At 39.2% G+C, this 24325-nt stretch overlaps 1 protein-coding gene across 2 annotated transcripts in view; it reads left to right on the top strand.

The window, feature by feature from the left end:
- The first annotated feature begins 5646 nt into the window (after positions 1-5646).
- egfra (epidermal growth factor receptor a (erythroblastic leukemia viral (v-erb-b) oncogene homolog, avian)) overlaps positions 5647-24325 on the top strand; it is a 262679-nt gene continuing 244000 nt past the window's right edge. For both annotated transcript variants that reach the window (XM_060824858.1, XM_060824859.1), the window contains exon 1: positions 5647-5845. In XM_060824858.1, the coding sequence (XP_060680841.1) occupies positions 5767-5845 (79 nt within the window). In that variant the 5' untranslated portion in view covers positions 5647-5766. The remainder of the gene's footprint in view (positions 5846-24325) is intronic.

Raw genomic sequence — 24325 nt, forward strand, 5'->3', positions numbered from 1 at the left:
TCATGAAACACATACGTTCTGGCCTCAACCACTTTCTGTGGTAGTGAATTCCACGGGTTAACCGTTACTTGGGTGAAGACATTTTTCCTCATCACAGTCCTAAAACCTTTACTCCTTGTCTGTAAACTATGTCCTCTGGTTCCAGACTCCTCCACAATAAAGAACATCTAACCTGTTAGAATTTTTTAGGCACATAATATTCTAGATGTAGACTCACGAACGCTCTTGGTTACTGAAGCATAATCCTTGCATTTAAGTTCAATTCCTCTTGCAATAATGCATACCATTCCATTAGTCTTCCTGATTACATAATCAGGGTGGCACAGTGGCTCAGTGGTTAGCACTGCTGCCTCACAGTGCCTGAGACCCGGGTTCAATTCCCGACTCAGGCGACTGACTGTGTGGAGTTTGCACGTTCTCCCCGTGTCTGCGTGGGTTTCCTCTGGGTGCTCCGGTTTCCTTCCACAGTCCAAAGATGTGCGGGTCAGGTGAATTGGCCATGCTAAATTGCCCGTAGTGTTAGGTAAGGGGTATGGGTGGGTTGCACTTCAGCGGGTCGGTGTGGACTTGTTGGGTCGAAGGGCCTGTTTCCACACTGTAAGTAATCTAATCTAATAACTTTACCTTTAGTTTTATATTTCAATCAAGGCAATCTGCATGCTAAAGTGGTCTAAAGTGAACTATTTCACTTATACTTTATTATATTATACTTTATTTGCCTGAGTTTTATCTATTCTTTCAATCCATGTATATCAGTCTGCAACCTCCTGATGTCTTCTTTGCAATGTACTTTCCTACTTAATTTGGAGTCATTTGCAAATTTAGCTACCAGGCCATTGCTCCCTATCTAATTCATTGATGCAAATTGTAAGACATTGAGACCGAGCACTGACTCCTGCAGAACTCCACTTGTCACATCCTGCCAATCAAAGAAAGACCCATCTTTGCATACTCTCTTTTCCTACCAGACTAATGTGTTTCCCCTATTCACAGGACTTTATTTTCCATAATAACCTTTGATGTCGCATTTTATCAAATGTCTTCTGAAAATCCAAGTACAATCTGTCTACATGCTATACTGCATCTACAATGTGTGATACTTATTCAAAGTACTCCAAGCAATTAATTAAATATGATTCCCTTTTGACAAAACTAGGTTGACTCTCCCTGATTACCGTGAGTTTTTCTCAGTGTACAGCTATTATCTTTTCTAACAGATTGATTCTAACAGCAAATGGATTTTAACAGCTAACTGGTCTACAGTTTTCTGTGCTTTTGCCTCCTACTTTCCAGTCTGATGGAATTTTTCCTATATCAGGGAAATTTTGGAAAGTTAACACCAAAGCAGCTCTTACCTCATTAGCTACCTCCATTAAGAAATTAGAATAAGGTCCATGTGACTTGTCATCTTGTAGCTCCACCATTTTGTTCAACACCACTTCCATCATCCCTGTGATTTCATGAAGTTCCTCTTCACAGGCTCCCTACAGTGTGAAAACAGGCCATTCAGCCTAACAAGTCCATACCAACCCTCTGAACAGCAATCCACCCAGACCATTCCACTATAACCCTACATTTCCCAATGCTAATGCACCTAACCTAGACATCTCTGAACACTGGGCAACTTATCATGGCCAATCCACCTAACTTGCACATCTTTGGACTGTGGGAGGAAACCAGAGCATGCAGCTGCAACCCAAACAGACAAGGTGAGACTGTGCAAACTTCACACAGACAGTTGCCTGTGGCTGGAATTGCACCCAAGTCTCTGGTGCTATAAGGCAGCAGTGCTAATCCCTTAGCTACCTTGCCACCCTCTCTCTTACTTCCACTTCCTGAATTACAGCTATTACTAGTATGTATTTTATATCTTTTATAGTGAAGAAGAGCAACGTTGATCTCTTTAATTAAGGACGGTTATAAAGACATTGGAAGTAGTTCATAAGAGGCTTTTTGGATTTCTATAGAATAAACGGGCTGTTGTATGAGTTTAGGTTGTACAGGCTGTGTCTGTTTTCACTGGAATCTAGAAGAATGAGGGGTGACTTGATTAAGTGTATAACATCTTGAATGGTCTTGACAAAACAAATGAGAAAAGGATCTTTCCTCTTGTAAGCCAATCCAGAACTACCAGACACTATTTTAAAATTAGGTTTTCACCCTTTTAGGACAGAGACGAGGAGAACGTTTTCTTCTCAAAGGTTTTGTGACTTCAGAACTTTATGCCTCAGAAGTCGATGATGGCAGGTTCATTGAATACTTTCAAGGTGAAGGCGGATAGATTCTTCTTAGGCAAGATATTCAAAGATGTTCGGAGGTAGATGGGAATGTGGAATTTGAAACACTAACAGATCATCTGCAGTTTAGTTGAATGGCGAATGGAGCTGAATGGTCTACCTTTGCTCCTATTTTGCAAGTTTTCATATCCATATATTTATACAGTTCATCTACTATTTCCTAATTATCCATTACAAATATCTCCATCTCACTCTCTAGAGGGTGAACACTCAATTAACTTCCTCTTAACCTTTTTTTTAGAATACCTGTTGAAATTCTTGTTATTTATCTTTACATTTCAAGCTAGCTTCCTGTTATACTTAAACATTTTCCTCCTGGTTAACCCTTTATTCAGTCTCTACCATTCCTTACATTCTGACCTTCCAATCACCTTTGCACAGTTATTTGTTTTTTTCCTTTAGTTTGATGCATTCCCTAACAATTTTTATTTAGTCACAGATGGCTAAGTAAAGCATCAATGGTGATGAAAGAAAGGTTGTTCAATGTGACAAAGCAGCAAATACCCATGGGGCCAGGTAGTGGTCAAGGGGCTTGTCCCTGAAATTGTTGCAACAGTGATGCAGCTAGCATCAGAAGCATGCGATTAATTTCCCAATTTTCAATTTTTATCATGTCTTCTTCATTTGTTTTGGGTGGGCAGGCATAAGCACAACTTTAATGTGGCATATTTCTATGCTACTTACCAGTCATTGTAGGCTATAATTTAAAATAGAATATAGCACCAGATATGGCACATATTTTACGCGTTATATTATGTGTCAGGTATGGCTCTAACCACCAGAGTTCCTCCTGATTCCCATTGATTCCAATTTTGCCAGGGGTCCTTGATGCCACTCTCAGTCAAATGCAGCCTTGATATCAAGGGCTGTCGCTCTCATGTCATCTCTGGCATTCAGCTCCTTTGTCCATGTTTGGACCAAGGCTGTAGTGGAACCCAAACAGGACATCACTGAGTAGATTATTGTTGAGCAGATGCTACTTGATAGCATTGTTGATGACATCTGCCATCACTTTACTGATGGTTGAGAGTGGGCAGATGGGATGATAATTGGTCGACAAGGATATGTCCTGCTTTTTATGTACAAGACATACTTGGGCAATTTTCCACATTTTCAGTTAGATGTCAATGTTGTAATTGTACTGGAACAGCTTGACGAGGGAGCAGCAAGTTATAGAGCACAAGTCTTCTGTATCATTGCCGGAATGTTGTTAGGGTCTGTACCCTTTGCAATATTCCATGTCTTCAACTATTTCTTGATACCATATGGAGTGAATCGAATTGACTGAAGACTGGTACCTGTAATACTGGGAAACACTGGGGGAGGCTGAGATGGATCATCTACTTGGCATTTCTGGCTGAAGATTGCTCCAAAAGCTTCAGCCTTGCCTTTTGCACAAATGTTGCAAAATGTTTGCATTTATTTTATGGCATAAAAGCCATGAGCCTTCTACATTAAAAAAATAGATAAAATCTCCTGATTGAGCTTCATTGAAAAGCTAAGTCTAATATATATACTGTACACCATGGACTATTTTGTTTAAATGATATCCTGGAAATGTAATCATTTCAGACACTTGAAAATTTATATCTAAAAAAAACTCTGTAAAATGCAATTATTGAAAATATTGTTGATTGTGAATTCAAACCAACCACGGAGAAAATAAGCATTTATGTGATCCCATTAGATAAGCAATTTGAAAAGTCTCCCATGCAGATGTGGCTGGTGTAGTTTTGTTCCTTTACAGGAATGATCACAATTGGACTTGTGCAGGAAGAAAAGAACCAGTATTTCTGCAGTGTCTTGATATTATGCCAGAAATTGCCCCTTCACAACAAGCTGAAATATTTTTCTGATGCTATTAGAAATAAGAATAGGTATAGCCTCCTACTCACTGTGTTAAAGGCTAGAATTTTATTTTATCCCTAAATAATTCCTTACAGTTTGTCTAGCAGATTAAGAAATGGCATTTTGTATCCCCGTATACATTACAGACATTCCAAGTCTACTTCGTAATAGTTAACTTTTGAAATATACCAAATCATTTCTGTTAATTATTCATTTAAGGATATAATGTTTGAAAGCTGTAAAGGTATAATGAGTATTTAATATTACACAGTGTAGACTTTAGTCTGTATGGTTGCTCCTCTCAAGTCTTTCATCTTCCCATGACACTTCTATTGTTTATCAACTTTAGGACCTGATGATGCCAATCTCACCAGAGTATATTTCCTTCCTCTGCACAATTTTCTCTGAATAATGCTGAGGTCAGTAATGGTGCTGAAAAGTGTTTAAATATATATATATATATAATATATGTACTCATGGAGGATGACTGAACTCTGATTAAACTGCTATTTCCCTCCCACAAGATACAGTCACTGATACCACTGGGAAGGGGAATAATCTCTGCAATGACCTTATGTTTGCAAGATGCTTTCATTAATATTTTTTGTTGCAGGTGGCAACTTGTATATTTGTAAACTTGCTCAAAAACTGCATGAATTTATGTAAAACTCTGTTATCTCACTTTTTAGATTAGAATCAATGTAAACATCAGGTCATAGACAGAGAACACAGGGGGCTAACACCTTCAACATATTGTCTAGCTATCACCATTGTTAACAGCTAACCCGAGAATGCACCTTTTTTTAAAAAAAGGTTTTATGATTTACACATGAAAGAAGTGAAACTATCACTGCATTCTAACAGATGAAAGGCTTAACAATCAATTTTTCAATGTATAATTTCAGTTACATCACTGTAAATTTTTGCTATAAATTCTGTTAGGATTGAGCCCTCCACTATCACCTGATGAAGGAGCGTCGCTCCGAAAGCTAGTGTGCTTCCAATTAAACCTGTTGGACTATAAACCTGGTGTTGTGTGATTTTTAACTTTGTATACATGTACGCATTACTAAAACGTTTCTCTTTGTCCTTATTTTTTTTAAATGAGTGAAGAGTGAGACCTTAGCAGCTGGGAAGAAAAGGCAATCCCAAAGGTAAAACTTTTGAACTTCAGTTCCATTTTCGGCTATTAAAGACGTGTTCGCACCATTCCACCATATTCAAACATGACTTATTTTCACCATTCTCGCTGCTGTTCTGAGCTCTCTCCCTGCCCTAAAGTGACACAAGGGTTAACAAGGGATGCCTGATGCCTGGCTGCTACGTCTTGTTCATCCAGTGGATGTGTGTACGTGGGATGCCATACCAGAGGAGGGTGCTCTGCCTGCCCAGAGGACTGTAGGACCCAGTGAGTGTCAGTCTCACCTGGATTCTCTCTCTCCTCCCAGTGAATTGACGTCAGGCTAAGTGCGAGCTTCAGGCTGACACAGGCAGACAGAGACAGGGAGAGGGAGGTACAGATCCAGAGACAGGGGCTGGGCTGCCTAGACTCAGTGCTAACTGCTGCTTTCGCTGGTGTGTGCTCAACAAGGAATATCGCCCAGAGGGAAGCCGCTGAACCATGTTGTGTTCCCTGCTGCCGGGCGCCGTCCACCTCCTGATCCTTTTAAGTTTGGGCGGCGAGTCCCTGTCCAGGGAAGGTAAGAACCACAGGGAGAAAGAGAGAACAACTTTGAAAGCGCTGGCTGCTGCTCCCGCCACTCCGCTCCCGAGACACCTCCTTGAGTGAACTTTTCTGGACAAGGGATCTGGAGGCAAGAGCAGTAGGTGGGGAGGAGCGAGATTCCCAAGTGCAGAATGTTTGGCGCTGGGAACTGTTGTGTTCCGGGGACTTAAAGTCACTTTGCGCTGTCACCCTCTTTCTCTTTCACCCGGAGAGCTGGGGCGAGAATTCTGACTATCGGAGTAAATCAGTTAACATTGAGTGGCTAGTGCTTCATACCTTTTCCCGGGGACTTTAACCTGTAAGAAACTCTGTAAGCAACGAGTTGAGTTACGGGCTGTTTCTCTTGCCAAGAGTAGGTCATAAAGTTTGCGTTTTCTCTAAACCAGCGCAGATTATTCCCCATTACTGGTCGCAGGCGTTTCCTTCTTCGTCTTTTATCGCAATTTATATATAATTCTGATTGCATAATTGCGTGCAGTGTTGCTTAAAGCACAGCTCAAAAAAAGAGAGGTGTGTGTCTGATGCGTTAGGGATCTCAAGGTTCAACCATGGATTATTGCAGGTAAAGTGTGTGCAATGCCAATGTAGGACAATGCAAAAAATCCTGCCTTCTGTGAGCTGAAGCACCAATGTGAATTGTTTTGCCTGTGTTTGTAACCGTGCACAACATAATCTTGATTCACATTTCACATGTTGTAGCATTCTACAAAAGGGGCGAATTTGCACTCTGAAACAATCTGTACTTTTTTAAAAAAAATGTTAGTTGAAGGGCTAAATGCCCTCTGGAATTAGACATGTAACATCTGATGTAGCGGCTCTATGATGCTGAGTTCTGCGAAGTGTAACCTAAATGTCCTTTGATATCTCATCAGCATGATGAATATTTCTTGCACTTGCAGTTCACTATCGAAGCTTTAAGTGAGAAAGTTGTGAGCATACTGTTTCAGAAACAAATAATTGATTGTAGTGAAACAGAAGTTGCTGGAAAAGCTCAGCAGGTTTGGCAACATCTATGCAGAGACATCAGTTATTTATCAGGTCTGGTGACCCTTCATTTAAAAACTGAATAAAATTGTTGTGTTTTGTTTTAAGTCCCACTGCTGAGTGACATTTTTTAGGGTACTAGTTAGATTAGATTAGACTTACAGTGTGGAAACAGGCCCTTCGGCCCAACAAGTCCACACCGACCCGCCGAAGCGAAACCCACACATACCCCTACATTTACCCCTCACCTAACTCTATGGGCAATTTAGCATGGCCAATTCACCTGACCTGCACATCTTTGGACTGTGGGAGGAAACCGGAGCACCCGGAGGAAACCCACGCTGACACGGGGAGAACATGCAAACTCCACACAGTCAGTCGCCTGAGTCGGGCATTGAACCCGGGTCTCAGGTGCTGTGAGGCAGCAGTGCTAACCACTGTGCCACCGTGCTGCTTGAAAGTTTTAATTGTCTAAGTTAAGTTAGTTAAAGGAAGGAGCTGTTTCTAATAAATTAAAATAATGTTGGTGCTAGAAATCCAAAGTAGCTGCAGAAAGTATAGGAAATGCTTAATAGATCAGGCAACCACTACCAAAGTTAGTAAAATGTCAACTTTCTTTCTCCACAGATGCTGCTGGTTCTTTTGGGCTTTTTGTTTTTTTTATTAAAACAGTTCCTTAATGCACCAATCTTTTGCTCAGCATTTAAGGGAGTGCCATTTCTAAGGAAATACAAGAATAAGCTGGTGATTTTGATTTGCCACATAACAGTGAACCACTCATTTGCGAATTGCTCATTGCTTGAAAACAAAATTGTAAAGGCAGTATTTAGGTTGCAATGGAAAGGAACTTGACATTGTGATTGTTCATAATTTTACTTGAGCATTTAGTGTTAAAATCTATTTAGTTTGCTGGTTAAATCAGTGGTTGAAAAATAACTCAAACAAATACAAATTTACTTTTATATACATGCCCATCCATTTCCTTCTGCTTGCTCAGAATAAAATCAAGCTTGAAATATGAGGGCACGTCCAGATTAATCTTGTATTCCTCTGATGATAGATTACTCTTCAATATTCTATTTGAAATGTTAGTAATGTCTAAAGGATTTGAGAGTGGAGAGGATTCTTGCCTCTTGTAGAGAAGGCAAAAATAACATGGGGGCATTAAACCTAGGGCTGTCCAGGCTGTTCAGAAATAATGTCAGCTGAATTAAAGTGTGAGTTCAGTGCCACACTTGTTGAATTATGCTAATTTTGTATGGTCTAAATAAATTGTAAAGGTGTCCAAATTAATTGAGTTTATGAGCTGTATTTTCAACAAAAGTCTTTCATCCTGTCAACTTGATGTGATTAAACATACTTCATAGAAAAATGATCGGTGTACCATCACTTTAGCAACAATGATATTATTAGTTAATGTCAATATTTGATTGGCATTTTCTGTGCACTGAAATTTCAATCTGAAGTTCGACAAAGTTAATACATTACTGCAGTAATTTTCCCTCCTGAATAAATGTATGTTCATGAAATGAACTAATATAGTCCCACCAAATTTCCCTTCATTTGCTGTATTTTCCCCCCAGATAGAACAGAGTACTCTTGATTTTTTTTAAAAAATGCTAATTGCTGTGACATTGTCAGAGGGGTGATGAGTTTAAACATTGGCAAGGTCATGTATGGCAGTATATGATTAACTCTGTTCTCTTTAGAAGATCCTCACAGATTAAGTGCAAACAAACTAAGCAGATTTTTTAAAATCCCGCTTTCATCATAGACTTAATGGATTTCCAGCTTTTCAGACATTTGATCTCAAAGGATGAATTTACTTGTAGTATATTTACATTCAGTTGCATTGTGTGCTTCCCTATAGCAACTCCCTGCGAGGTGTCTTTAGTTGGCAGTGAGATGGTAGAATCTTTGATGCTTGAACTAAACAGTCAGAGCACTTGTGAAATGGATCTTGCTTTATGGTTGCTTCAGACATATTTTCTCTACTTAGTGAGAGTACTAAAACACAAAATATACCCTCTAGATAGCCTTCTTTTCTATTGCATGCTACATGTACAGAGCCTGTGTAATTTCAAGGTCATTTTTATATCACGTAGAACATAGAAAATGGGAACAGGAATAGGCCATTCAGCCCTTCAAGCCAACTCCTGTTTAGTATGATCATGTCTGATCATCTAACTGAGTAATCTCTTCCTTTTCGTACCCTTTGATCTTTTTAACCCTAAGAACTGTATCTAACCCCTACTTTAAACAAAGGTAATGTTTTGACTGCAACTGCTTCATTTAACAGAAGATTCCACAGGCTCACCACTTCACTGGGTGGTGAAATATCTCCTTATCTCAGATTTAAATGAACTACCATATAACCCCATATCCTTAAACCGATGCCTGGTTCCGAGTACTCTTCATTTTTAAAAAAAATGCTGATTGCTGTGATGTTGTCAGAGGGGTGATGAATTCAGGCATTATCAAGGTCATATATGGCAGTCAATGATTAACTCTGCCTCTTTGGAAGATCCTCACAGATTAAGTGCCAACAAATCTTGGTAACATTCTACATTTACCCATTCTAGTTTGAATTTTATAGGTTTCTGAGATCCCCTGCCCCCACTCATTCTTCTACATTTTTGTGAATATAGACCCTTCATTTGGCACAGTGGTTAGCACTGCCTCACAGCGCCAGAGACCCGGGTTCAATTCCTGCCTCAGGTGACTCTCTGTGTGAAGTTTGCACATTCTCCCCGTGTCTGCATGGGATTCCTCTGGGTGCTCTGGTTTCTTCTCACAATCCAAAAATGTGCAGATTAGGTGAAGGGGTAAATGTAAGGGAATGGTTCTGGATGGGTTGCGCTTCGGTGGGTCGGTGTGGACTTGTTGGGCCAAAGGGCCTGTTTCCACACTAAGTAATCTAATCTAATCTAGACCTAACTGATCCAGTCTCTGTTCATGCGTAAGTCATTCCATCAGAGGAATTAGTCTGGCAAATCTTTCCTGCAGTCACTCCCATTGAAAGATAAGGAGACCAAAGCTGCTTACAGTACTCCAAATGTCCTTTCACTAAGACCCTGTACAGTTGTAGAAAAATGCCTTTGCTCCTGTACTGAAATCCTCGCACTATCATTGCCAACATAGTATTTGCCTTTTTCTCCACTTGCTGCACATGCTTGCTTGCTTGCTTTTAGCAAATTGTATACATGAACTCTTGGGACTCATTGCACCTCCTCATTTCCCAAACTATTACCATTCATAACATAGTCTCTCTTCTTGTTTTTGCTACCAAAGTGGATAAACTTACATTTATTCGCATAACACTTTACCTATCATGCATTTGACCAGTCACTGAACTTGCTCAATCAGATAGAAAATCTATGCATTTTCCCCCCACCCAGCATTGTGCCATCTGCAAACTTGGAGATGTATATTTGTTTTCCTCATCTATATCGTCACTATATATTAGAATAGCTGGGATCAAAGCAGAGATCCCTGCAGAACCCCACCGCCACAGAAGGAGCAAAGCTGTGTTTATTCCTCCTCTGTTTCCTGTCGGCAGACCAGATCTCTATCTGTGTAGGTTTATCGTTCCCACTCCCATGTGCTTTAATTTTACATGCTCGTCATCTATATGGGAGTGTTTCAAAATGCTTTAGAAAATCCAATTCAACCATTCCACTTATCAATTCTGCTAGTAAGATCCAGTAGATTTTATCAAGCATAACTTCCCTTTCATACATCCACACTGACTATAAATGATCCTGTCACTATTTTTCATGTGGTTTGCTGTTAAAACTTTTATAATGGACTCTAGCATTTCCCTACGACTGATGTCAGGCTAATTGGGTATGGGTCAAGTGCTGGAAAATGGGAATAGAATAGTTAGGTTTCGTTGACGGGCCAAAGGGCTTTCTCTGTGCTGTAGACCTGTATGACTCTGACCACCAATGCATCCACTATTTCTAGACTGACTTCCTTAAGGGCTCTAGGACATAGATTACCAGGCTCTGTGTCTTATTGAGCTTTAATCCTACCAATTTCTGGAACACCATTTCCCTATTAGTACAGATTTCCTTCAGTTCCTCATTGTCCCTAAACACTGCATTCCCCAACCTTTTCGGAACACTGTTTCGTCCTCCTTTGTGAAGATTGAATCAAAATATGTATTTAATTGGTCTGCCATTCTAACATCTCCGGTTTTTGATTTGTAAGGGATGCACAGTTGTCTTTTTTCTCTTCACAAATCTTTAGAGGGTTTTATAATCAGTTTGCATTGCTTCTCCAAGCTTTCTCTCATACTTTATTTCTGCTCAATCAATCCCTTTGTCTTCCTTTGCTAATATCTGAACTGCTGTCATTCTCCAGGACTGTTGCATTTGGCCAATTTACATACCCCTTGCTTAGATCTAATACTATCCTAATTTTCGTTGTTGGCCATTTATTTTTGTGCCAAATAGGGAATGAGCAACAGTTCTTTACCACATCACATTGTAACACAACTTTCAGTTTTGTCAGGGGGTCCAACCATAATCAGATATAAAATGAAAGCTTTGTAGAAACACTGGATCTGTAGTGCAGATCGAGTCAAAGTACAAATCACTGTTTAGTCAAACCCTCATCTGCTCTATAATTGCAAGGCAAGATTTCTACAAAATGGGTTAGTTATAAATAATCTTTAATGAGATCACTCTCATCAGACCATTGTCCAGTTTTGAAGAATATAATGCATATGCGTTTTTAGTCGGTAATATGTATGTGGCTAAGTTAAGTGCTGTAGACGCATTGCCTTTTAATGTATGGGTAGGGGGTGGGAAGAGAACGCAAAGAGAAAATGTTGAAAATGTCCAAAACAAAAATGTGAAAATGTTGTGAAAATTAAACATGTCAAACAGCGTCTGTGGAGAGAGAAACAGTGGGTTGATGTTTCATGTAGATGGCCATCCATGAGGGTTCCACTTGATGTGAGCACAGAAAAATTGTAAGTAAAACTAATACGTAAGAAGGGTCATTAGGATTATTTGAGGTTTGGTGATCACATTTTTAGGTTGAAGCTATTTAAAACATTTCTCATAAACTGTATTCTTTAACTTATATCTTTGAATAGTGAGGATCAATAGTGGAACTTAATATGGCAGGAACTGGGTGAGGAAAATGACTTAGATGCTTTCAAAAGGGAATTAGACAACTATAAGAGAATAAAAATATATACCAAAAGTCTACAATGAAGCAAATGAATAGAAAGTAGCTGCAGGAGCAGGCCATTTAACCCTTCAAGCCTGCTCCACCACTCAATAGGATCATGACTGATCTTCTATCTCAATGTCAGATTTCCACTTACTCTCTTACTTTTAATATCTAAACATTCAGCAATTTTCTTTCTTGACTAAACTCAGTGACTAGGCATCCACTGTCTTCTGTGGGAGAGAATTCCTCAGGTTAACCATCCTCTGAGTTAAGAAATGTTTCCTTGTCTCAGTGCGAAATGGCCTACTCAGTATCTTGAGACTGTGACCGCCTGGTTCTAGATTCCAGGGAAAGCTTCTTCTCTGCATCTAATCTGTCTAACCCAGGGGTGGGAAATTAATTCTTCCAAGGGGGCACATGAGAAACCTGAGTTGTGTTGGAGGGCCAAAACAACAAAAAGTTGAACATAATTCTGCTCAGCATTAATTTTCTCCCATTGTAAAAAGTACTAAATTATGTAATTTTGCACTGAAACTTATAATCAAAAGAATAAGGATATTCTGTTACAACAAAGATATGAAATTGTGGAGAAGGTCAAATATAGAAGAAATAAACAGTAAAAACAATAATTTCAGTATTTCATTCATGTTAATCTCTCAAACCAATAATGAAAAGATTTTCATTATTGTTCAGTATTACAAACAACTCTATACAAAAAGCAATGAGTGCTTTTGATGTTTTTCAGTTCATTTTACTTGTTTAGTGAGAAAAATCCAGTCTGTTTTGGGCTTGAACAAGTGCACTGAAATCTGGTTGAATGTCTGAGGTGGATACACGAAGGGCAGCTGAGAGGTGATCATCAGTGATAGAGGATCTGTATTTGGATATGTTGAACTTCATCATTGAAAATGTCTGTTCACATAGATCCAAAGAGGGCTAGAATCTTCTGAGCATGCCTCCTCATGTGGAAAGTTCTCCTCTTTGAGGGAAGGGTAAAAGTCAAGCAGTGAGACTGACTTAAAGTACTCTGCCAGAAGATGTCAGACTGCAGGTCAATGAGTTTGAGCTGAACATCAGTAGGTGAATTCTCCACATTGCATGTAAATGGGGAAAAAATCATGTGCATTTCATTCTCAACTGTTTTAAAGTCTTGAAATCGCCTTGAAAATTCACTATGCAGTGCTTCTGACATCGATGAGTACCTGTGGGGGTGATCAGCTGAAGGTGCGGCTTCCTTCAGTGTTGGCAAGTGGGTGAGAATGTTGTCCTCATTTGGCTTGAGAGAAGCTGCAACTTTCTCATAAAAGCCTTCACCAAGTTGTACATTTCATGCACAAAAAGACCCTTGCACTGCAGTTTCACATTTAGTTCATTTCGTAAGTACAGTCACATCAACAGCAAAACCAAGGTCTGCAATCCAGTCTGCATCTGAAAGCTGTGGAATGCCATTCCCTTTCTTCACACAGAAATCGTGAATCTCTTCTCTCAGGTCCCATACACCTTTTTCAGCACTTTGCCCAGGCTGAGCCTCCTGACAGCTGTGTTGTAGCCTATGTCATGATGTTCAGTCTCATTTTCCTCCAAAAGTGCAACAAACTGCCTGTGATTCAAAGCTCTTGCCCTGATGAAGTTAACTATTTTAGTTACAACATCAACCACATGGTTAATTTTTCACACTGACTTACACAACACTTCCTGATGTATAATACAATGCAAAAATACCATTTTCTGTTCAAGGTCAATTTCTGTCAATTTTTTTCCTGCATTCTCTTTAAGAATCCAACATTTTTTCCTGTTAGATTTAGACAACTATCCATTGTCACACCTGCCAGCTTGTCCCATTTTAGTCCCGATGTGTCCAAACCTGCATTTACCGTCGTGAACAAATCAATACCAGTTGTTGTTCCTTTCATTGACTACATGGCTGCCAGCTTCTCCATGATTTTAAAGTCCGTAGTTATCCCACATATGAAGATAAGTAGCCTGGGCTGTGTCATGTACGTCACAGCTCTCATCCAGAGACAAGGAAAAGAAACCAAAGTTGACCGCTCTGTAATGCATCTGAAGCTCCAGACTTCTCGCGATGTCCCCATTCTTTCTCATTACAGTGCTTCGGGAGAGGGGCACATTCTCAAATGCCTTCTTTTTCTCCGGGCATATTAGTTCTGCAGAGTCCAAGAAGTACTCCTTAATGAACTCTCCATCAGAAAACGGTATATTGTATCTGGCGATTTTGTGGGATATGACATAACTTGTCTTGGCATGAGCTGACGTTTTGAGGGCTAGCCAGCAAGCATCACTTTTAGCTGTTTACACCTACATGCACGTACAAGTGCATGTGCATCCATACATAAATTAAAAAAGCATCCTTTTCAAAACAAAAGCAGCACAGTTGTATTGTGTGCATGGCATAAATACTTTTTCATTTATGTTCTAATTTAAGCTTGACCTCATGGAGGCCGGACAGGAACGACCAAAGGGCCGTAAAATGCCCAGGTCTGATCTAACACTTTTTAGAATTTTATACACTTCATCAGATCCTCTCCCATCCTTCTGTACTTCATTGGTTCAATGGAGCCTTTTTTCAATCTCTCCCCATACGACACTCCTTCCAAGCCCAGTATCAGCATAGTGTACGTTCATTATACTCTCTCAGTTTCAAAACTCTTGGGGAGTCCAAGATTGCATTCAATAATCCAGGTGCAAGGCCTGTATAATCTGCATGAAGACATCCCAATTTCTGAATTCAAATCCTCTTACAATAATAGGCAATATACCATTTGCCTTCCTAATTGTTTGCTGCATGAAAGAGACATGAACAGCAGCATAATCTGGTTGGGTTGAATGGCCTGTTAATGTACTATATAATCATTGCAGTTGTGAAAGGATTAAATTTTTTTATTCAAATTGTTTGTAAAATAAAAGCTGTGTTAACTCAGAACTCTTACTGATATTTGTTGTGTTACTTCAATAGCACTAAGTTTAATTTTCAATGACACTGCAAACTTTAAAGAACTATGGAAAAGGCTTTTCCTCATGAAAGCTATCCAGATAACACATTGTTTTAGACATTTGTTTTTCTATTAGCAGATGCTGTAAGTACATTTGTAGTAATGAAAGATTCATAGATTCTGAGACGTCTGCTTCGAAATTTTATTTTCAAAATCTTTTTGTCAATAAATGGCACTACAAGTCATCATTATACAGTTCAGTTTAACATGATTTTCGGCTTTTCAAAGATGAATTACCAGCACGATGCATCTGTCATTGTGTGCGCACAAAATACCTAATGTGGTAAATGGAAGAGAAAGTCTTTTGGCCTGATGTTAAATTTGATATTAAATTGTTGTAGTTCTACAAAAATGTAGACTTCATTATTTTTTATCTAACAAGAACTATAGGGTAATATTTTTCTCACTGGATAAATACAAATCAATATTTGATGCTAATATTTTACATGTATGATGTATTGATGTTTCTCTGTAAAGATACACGATTTTAAAGAATAAAAAGCAGAAGTTGCTGGAAAAGCTCAGCATGTCTGGCAGCACCTGTAAAGAGAAATCCGAGTTAACATTAACTCTGATTTCTCTTTACAGATGCTGCCAGACCTCCCGAACTTTTCCAGCAACTTCTGTTTTCGTTTCTGATTTACAGTATCAACAGTTCTTTCTTTTTCTATTTTAAAAAATGTTTGGCAAATCTCTTCTACTATCAGACAATCATGCTACAATTCTGTGGTGTTGTATACTTATTGGGCCAAATTACCAATTGCCACGGGTCGGTGGACCCTCCATTTTCTACCACTGGCTGATGTGTCAGTATACCACCCAGCTGAGAGGATGAGGCTGGGGTAGGCTCTGTGTATGAGGACCTCTGTTGGCCCTTCAGCCCTGAGAGCCTGAGTGACATCTTTAGTTGGACAGTGAGCATGGGCTTTGGCCACTGACTAACCTGTCATTAAAATCTACATCTATTGGCAACACATCATGACGTCAGGACCTGGAAATCACTGCAACAATATCTTGACTCCAAACATAATTCAGCCCATTATGTGAATGCTGTTTGATAAATACCTCTTTTTGTTCCTTTTCCAATTTTGTACCTAATATTGTTTAAATCAATGTTGTAAATTTGCTCTGCTGTTACTTCCATTTTCATTCTCATCTAGGAAAATTTAGTAAAGCAAGAGAATATCTAGTTCAGTTTAGTCAGTGATACATATCATGTCCTATTCTCAGCTTGGTTAATTTTCCAGCAAAAGATGGTGGATTCAAGCCCTTCAAAGGACTTGAGCAAATAATCCATGCTGATAGTTCAGTCCAGTACTGAGAGAGTGTTGCAGAACTGAAAGGAGCTGGCTTCTGGCTGAGACCATTAAACAATGTCCTTTATGTCTGTTCAATTGACGTAAAAGGTCCTAAATCTCTATCCAAAACAGAACAGGGAGTTCTGGTGTCTGGTCAATATTATTTTTCAACTAGCACTAGAAAAAAGAGTTTTTGATCATTTTGTTGATTTGCTGTTTGTGAAACGTTGTTTGTAAGTTCTTATGTTTCTGAGGACATGACAAGATTCTATGTAAATGAACTTTTCTATTAGAAAAGCGTAACATTAAAAGACATTTCAAATATTTGTAAGACTCAAAAAAAAAATTGTGATGTTGACCTTTCCCAGTAAACTGAATCCAAACCAACAGATCATTCCACATTAGAAATATTTGAAATTCCTACCGTTTTACACATTAGATATGTGTGATGTTCCACCCCATTGCATGTATTGTATCCAGCATGTTGAGACAAAATTGTTGTTTTTATGCAGCACTAAATGAAAATGAACACTTTTTACTTCAGTTCTGAAGAAGTGTCGTTGGACCTGAAATGTTAACTCTGATTTCTCTCCACATATACTGCCAGACCTGCTGACTTTTTCCAACAATTTCAGTTTTTGTTTCTGAACACTTCTTATACTGGTTCAGCACTTTGTATTTGCGTTTCAACATCAGGGTTCTGGAGGGTCAGTTACCTTAGTTGCTAGACTAGAGTGTGGTGTAGAATAAAGCGGAATAAGGTGCAGGTTCAATCCCCAAGCCACTGTGGTAGTTCAGAGAATCTTTCCTCCTCATTTCACCTACACATGTGGGCTGGTTTCCCTGAAGCTTTACTTAACCAGTTATCTCTCTGATGGAGAGAGATGCTAGTAGTCCTTTCTGGACTATGGCTCCTTTTTTGACATATATTAATGGGATATTGGTGTCAGTAGCTGCATGAGTCTTTATTGCACATCCCTAATTGCCCTTGAGAAGGTGGTGGTGAGCTGCATTCTTGAACTGCTGCAGTTCATGTGCTGTAGCTGGACTCACATTGCTGTTATCAAGGGTTTTGACACAGTGATATGAAGGAACAGTGATATGGTTCCAGGTCAGAATGATGATTGGCTTGAAGGAGAACTTGCATGTTGTGGTGTTCTCATACCGCCTTTTCCTTCTCGGTGTTAGTTGAGTAATCTTTACATTACCTTGCATTTTGGTTCTTCAACTAGTTTGATAAAGTTCTAACATTTGATGAATTAAAACAAAACAGATTAAATAAGTGTCATAATTCATCCACGGCTATATTCTTATTTCCATACACTTTTGCAATGCTTCTTAAAATAATAAAGAGGTTGTTACAGGATTGTGCCTCAGAAGTTGTACTAGTAATGGATAAACACAAACATTCTTTTTTCTTCTTTATATGTAACACATTCAATGGAGTAGGTGTCCAGTATAAATGTCTTCAGATACAAATGTTGACTGGTAGCACCATTTCCCAGGACCATGTGGTGAGGGATAGCCTATTTAAGATGTGTGCTGATAATAGTATTTAATGTTAAAATAAATGAATGTTTTCCTCTGTAAAAAGAAGTACATAGTTGTTCTATGCCTTATTCCTTACATTTTTTTTATTATCTTGGCTAATATGAATGTCTTCAGGTAAGAGATATCTCACTGAAATAAATTGTTTTGTATCTATATACACCTACTTTGTTATGCTCGATTGTGCAATATTTGAAAGAATGGCTATTGACTTTAAATTACTTTTGGCAGCACCTTACATAAAACTAATCTGTATTAAATAGGGCTGAAACACGTAGGTGTAAATTAGTAAATAATTTCAGAACAGGCATCAGCAAAGGCTACTTTATCCAAAGAATAAGAAATGTTTAGAATAATTTACTGTGTGAGAAGATGGAGATGTGACAATTGAACTTATTAAAACTCCAGTTCGAAGCCATGGTTGAGATAATTATACAATAGTGGGTAACCCTTAAGTTGAATGGCTGATTCCAGTTGTCTACACTTAGGTTCTTGGTATTTTAAAAGCTATTATTTATTTATTGATAAAGATTGTGATAAATTGGCCTTCTGGAGGACGTGGTATCAGGGGCAGACCATACATACCAGAATTCTAGGATGTACCTTGTGCCTCCATCCATGAATTATGCCATAGAACTATATTACCACAGACCCCTTTTTCCATGAGAAACCAAAAAATCCTTCATACTTTTGGGTTGCAGGCCAGGTGCAGCTGCCATGGCTTTTAAGTAAGAGAGGTTGTGAGTCAACAAGTTGTTTTTTGTCTGAAAACTTTAAGCTATTTTCATGAATTTAAAAAAAATGGCTCAAAACATAAAAGCAGAAAATGCCAGAAATATGGGAGTTATATATCAGTTTCTCCAATCACAGAGGCCACCAGAAATGCAAAGCATTATCTGTTTTTATTTCAGATTTTTAGAATCCAGAGTATTTTGCTTTAAAGGCAAAGGATCTCTTGCGTGGTGCACAATTAAGATCCAAAAGGGTTGCATTTAGTTGATTTGGTTGTACCAATAACACAACTTATGCATCACATTGTAGAATTTGTATGATACTCGCATCATTCTCTCCAGTGTTTTCAATACTTTGGAAAGCAGTACTTTTTCAGAAAATCCCACAGTAATTTAGGCTATAGTTCATTCGTTTGGAGTTGATAATATGCTTAAGACGATTAGATGGCCAACCCCATGCAAAGAGTTTGCTGTATTTTTATCAGTTCTGCCTAATTTTACTGTACATGGCCTATTTTATTGCACTGTCTAATCCCTTTAGTATTAATGAATGACAGTGCCTGCACACATTTGGGGGGGACACAGGTTGTGCATATCCTGTTTGTCGCTGTACATCATAAAATCCCTACAGTGGAAGCAGGCCATTTGGCTCAATGGGTCCACAGCGGCCCTCCAAATAGCATCCCGCATAGACTCACTCCCTACCCTATCCCTATAACCTATTTCCCATGACTAATCTATCTAGCCTTCCTATCCCTGGACACTATGGGCAATTTAACATTCCCAATACACCTAACCTGGACATCTTTGGACTATAGGAGGAAACCAGAGCAGCCGCAGAAAACCCACGCAGATACAGGGAGAATATGTAAACGCCACACAGATAGTCACCCAAGAATGGAATCGAACCCAGGTCCCTGGGTCGCAGTGCTAACCCCATCACCGTCTGGATTTCTGCATAGCTTAAAAGACACATTACTTGTTGCCCATTCCAATTATAAAACCTTGAAAATTTTAACAAAGAATGGCTGTATAACTATTACATCACACTTATTGGCTTTACTTGACACGAATAAAAGTTATCCAGCATGTGTTAATAAGCTACATTTATTTGGTTTACTTTACATGAAGAAATGTTGGGTTTGTCTTCAAGTCTCACAAACACAGGAACTAAAGTTTACAAATCCAAAGATCAGTTGAAAACTAATGGCAACACCACAGGCAGATAACTGTAAGTAAGTCCCTCAGAGTATTGGACCTCCATGGATACTGAACTGACAGAGCAGCTGCAAGACCAGATTTATTCCCAATCAACAGCTGTTCTAAATAAAAAACATACCATTGAAATGAAGCAGATTTGTTTATGCTGACGCTACCCACCTCTCTACATGGATAGTTTTTTTTTATTAGCAAGAAACCAAACAGATTTGAATTGTATAAACAGTCTTTCATGACCTGCTCACTGCAGAATCTAGGATTTGTCGATGAGATATCACCAGACATGCATTAGTTTGATGGAAAGGTGCTCCTTAACACTGATGACTCTGGTTCCCATTCAAGGAGAAAGCTCTGATTTTTAACTTTGTTTGCTGCATGAACAAGATAATTATTAGAACATGGTTTAAAAGAAATTTGAGCTGATAACTTTGCCAATTGAACTGGAGTACAACTAATTGAACATTTGACTCACCACTTTGAAACTTTTTGCATTCTTAAGGATATCCAGTAAATGTTGAACATTTTGTGCATGGCTTCACATTACTAATTATCTGAAGTCTGCTGTCTCGTTTTACTTTGAGAATTGATAAATAATTAGTATCTTAAATGCAGAAAGCTGGAAGTTATGAGTTCCTCCTTGGTTTGTGTTTTATCTTACTGATTGCTTACTTTGATTGAGATTGTGTAAGAGACTTGTTGTGTTTATCCATTCATTACACACAAATGCCAGGAAAAATCAGGACTGGTGCATTGGAATGTGAATCTTTAATTGCATGATCAGTTACAATCGTAGCCAAGCAACCTCTCTGATCTAAAATATAAAATTTTACAAAGTTTATACATGGGAAGTGGGCATCACTGGGTATGCCAGCATTTATTGCCCAGAGGGCAATTAAAAGTCAACTGCATTGCTGTGGCTTGGAGTCACATGCAAACCAGATCAGGATTGCAGCGTTCCATCTCTAAAGCGCATTAGTGAACCAGATGTGTTCTTATGACAATTGATAGTGGTTGCATAGGTGGCACTAAATTTGCTTTTATTCCAGGTTTTTACTGAATTCAAATCTCACTATTGGTTATGGTGGGGTTCAGTAGTCTTGGGTTCTGGATTACTAGCTTGTGACATGACTGCTATGCCACTGCTGCACCTGTATAGTGTTGGACACCTCAAAACTACTTCTGCATGTTTTATCTGTCTTTCTCTCCCTTTGATTCCATTTTTCCCTCCGTCTTTATCTTGTTTTCTGTGTGTGATTTAAATCCATCTTATAATGCCCGATTTTATACTACCTAATATAGACATTGCAGGTCTGACTTTAACTCTGTCAAAACTGCCTACTGGGATTGTGGGAGATATAGCAGTTTGGATCAGTAATTGGCTTGCTGAAAGAAGACAGAGGGTGGTGGTAGATGGGAAATGTTCATCCTGGAGTCCAGTTACTAGTGGTGTACTGCAAGGGTCAGTGTTGGGTCCACTGTTGTTCGTCATTTTTATAAACGACCTGGATGTGGGCATAGAAGGGTGGGTTAGTAAATTTGCAGACGACACTAAGGTCGGTGGAGTTGTGGATAGTGACAAAGGATGTTGTAGGTTACAGTGAGACATAGATAAGCTGCAGAGCTGGGCTCAGAGGTGGCAAATGGAGTTTAATGTTAAAAAGTGTGAGGTGATTCACTTTGGTCGGAATGTAAAGTATTGGGCTAATAGTAAGATTCTTGGTAGTGTAGATGAGCAGAGAGATTTTGGTGTCCAGGTACACAGCCCCTTGAAAGTTGCCAACTAGGTTGACAGGGTTGTTAAGAAGGCTTACAGTGTTTTATCTTTTATTAATAGAGGGATTGAATTTTGAACCATGAGGTTATGCTACAGATGTACAGAACTCTGGTGCGGCTGCACTTGGAGTATTGTGTACAGTTCTGGTCACCGCCTTATAAGAAGGATGTGGAAGCTTTGGAAAGGGTGCAGAGGAGATTTACTAGGATGTTGCCTGGTATGGAGGGAAGGTCTTATGAGGAAAGGCTGAGGGACTTGAGGCTGTTTTTCTTCATGAGAAGAAATTGAGAGATGACTTAATAGAGACATATAAGATAATCAGAGGGTTAGATAGGCTCTCCTTGTCCACCCTTTTTTCCAAGGAGAAAGTGAGGACTGCAGATGCTGGAGATCAAAGCTGAAAATGTGTTGCTGGAAAGACGCAGCAGGTCAGGCAGCATCCAAAGAGAAGGAGAATCGACGTTTTGGGCATGAGCCTGAAGACGGGTACATGCCCGAAACGTCGACTCTCCTGCTCCTTGGATGCTGCCTGACCTGCTGCGCCTTTCCAGCAACACATTTTCAGCACCCTTTTTCCAAGTATGGTGACGGCGAGCACAAGGGCACATACTTTTAAATGGAGGGGTGATAAATATAGGACAGATGTCAGAAGTAGTTTCTTTACTCAGAGTAGTAAGGGTATGGAATGCTTTGCCTGCAACGGTAGTAGATTCGCCAACTTTAAGTGCATTTGAGTCGTCATTGGACAAACATATGGACATACATGGAATAGTGTGGGTTAGATGAGCATCAGCTTGGTAAACAGGTCGGCGCAACACCGAGGGCCGAAGGGTTTGAACTGTGCTGTAATGTTCTATGTTCTATGTATTAGGAGTTTGCATATCTCTCTGAGGATTCTTCAGTCTAATTAATAGAATTGCTTCACTGTTGTCTGACATGCTCATGGATGTAACAGACGCCACCATAGAGGATGCTTCCTGACTCAGATGCCCAATGACCAAACGTATGCTCAAACATCCTCCAGATGTCTGCAGAAACTGTCAGTGTACTGAATGGTGAATGCCATTCTTTTCCCGATTGACTTTTATATCTGCTAATTACTAAGTGTAAACTAGCATTAGACTTATGCTGCAGGAATAATGGAAATTTATACATTTGTTTCACATTTGTTCCAAATGATATTGTTATCTGTTCTTAGGTAATATTTCAAGCTGCAGTAGAAAGCTGTATGTAAGACTGAGAATAATTAATGCAGGATATTCAGTCAATGGCCCTTGAAAAGAAATGATTGATACGGTTTGAATAGTTGATGAATACCCGCAAGACTTCTTCTTTGAAATATGTTCACTCAATTCCACCATAGCAACTAATCTATGTTTTACCACTCCTGCTGGTCTGTCAGTCAATTATTTTTAATTTCCATGGTGAATATTTGTTCAGCTATGGTAATTTTGTCCGTATAATGTGTGGGAACAGCATGACAGTCTGATATGTAAATGACATTTGAATCAGGCTTGTAGCTTATTCAAACCAGATCCAGCTTTCTCCAAAATATACAATATTATAACACATTAAATAGGGAAAATGTGAGAGAACATGTTGATGTTTTAACACCATAATAATGATTTCAAACAAGATTAAGTGAGCACAGCTTGTGAAACACATCTGTGTGGTGAAGATAAGTTGGTGTACCCTGTAGTTAAATTGAAGAGAGTTATGATGAAACAGGGAACGTGGAGAACAGATTGTTTGATCAGCTTCTCAGGCAGGTAGTGCTCTGGGAGAGCTTGTGATCATTTGCCAATGAGAGTTATCTGGAAAGTCAAATTGCAAAAGGTTTGTGGACAGTTAAATTTTGATTTACATTAATAGTTATTCTAATCTCATTTTCTGTGCAGCTTGCAAAATACATATGTAAATATTTTAGAAAATAATGTTCAAACAGGGTAATGTATTGACTTGGCTTTGAGTTATTTAAAGAATTGAATTCGGGACATGATTTTCCTCTCCCTGGTGGTGGCAACAGGTGTTTTGGAGAAACATTTGCCCCTTTCTTGTTGACACTGCAATTAAGTGCTGAGTGAGAGGTCCATGGACAACATTTTACGTTCACCAGCAATAAAGGCACTCACGTAATGGCCACTAAAGGCCCTCAACTTGCTACCGCCTTGGGCTCCTTGCTGGCTGAGAAAAGAAACTAGGCTGCCCAAACAAGACCTCCCTGTCCCTTGGTGTTGTGGGGTCTGCAGTTGCCCAAATCTGGGGGCAATAAAGGTATAGATTTGGGAATGGGGGCATGTTGAAGGGGTAGCCTCTGAAAGCCGCTACCTACCCTTGGCACCCTGCAATCTTCACTTCGTCTGCCAGCTCTTCTCTCGCTGCATGGTGGGGGGGGTAGCATGTTAATCATCCCTAATCACACTCCTGCCATTACTTTGAAAAATTGCACCTATTGTCACAGTAATGCTCAAGCAGATATTGCTGCGACTCAGTGTACTTATTATGTAGGTGTTTAAGTTTTGGTTTTGTCGTTTTTTCTCCTCCATTTCTTTGATTATTAGACTGCACAAGAGACATGTTTGAATTGTTCTCAATAGTAAAAACACCAAGTACCTGTCACACCGTGTTCTCTGACTTGCGTTGGCCAGAGCAGCATCTCTACTTTAAAATTCAAACACATGTTTTCAAGTGTCACCGTGCCCTCAT

The sequence above is a fragment of the Hemiscyllium ocellatum genome, chromosome 5, assembly GCF_020745735.1.
Source record: "Hemiscyllium ocellatum isolate sHemOce1 chromosome 5, sHemOce1.pat.X.cur, whole genome shotgun sequence".
Lineage (NCBI taxonomy): Eukaryota > Metazoa > Chordata > Chondrichthyes > Orectolobiformes > Hemiscylliidae > Hemiscyllium > Hemiscyllium ocellatum.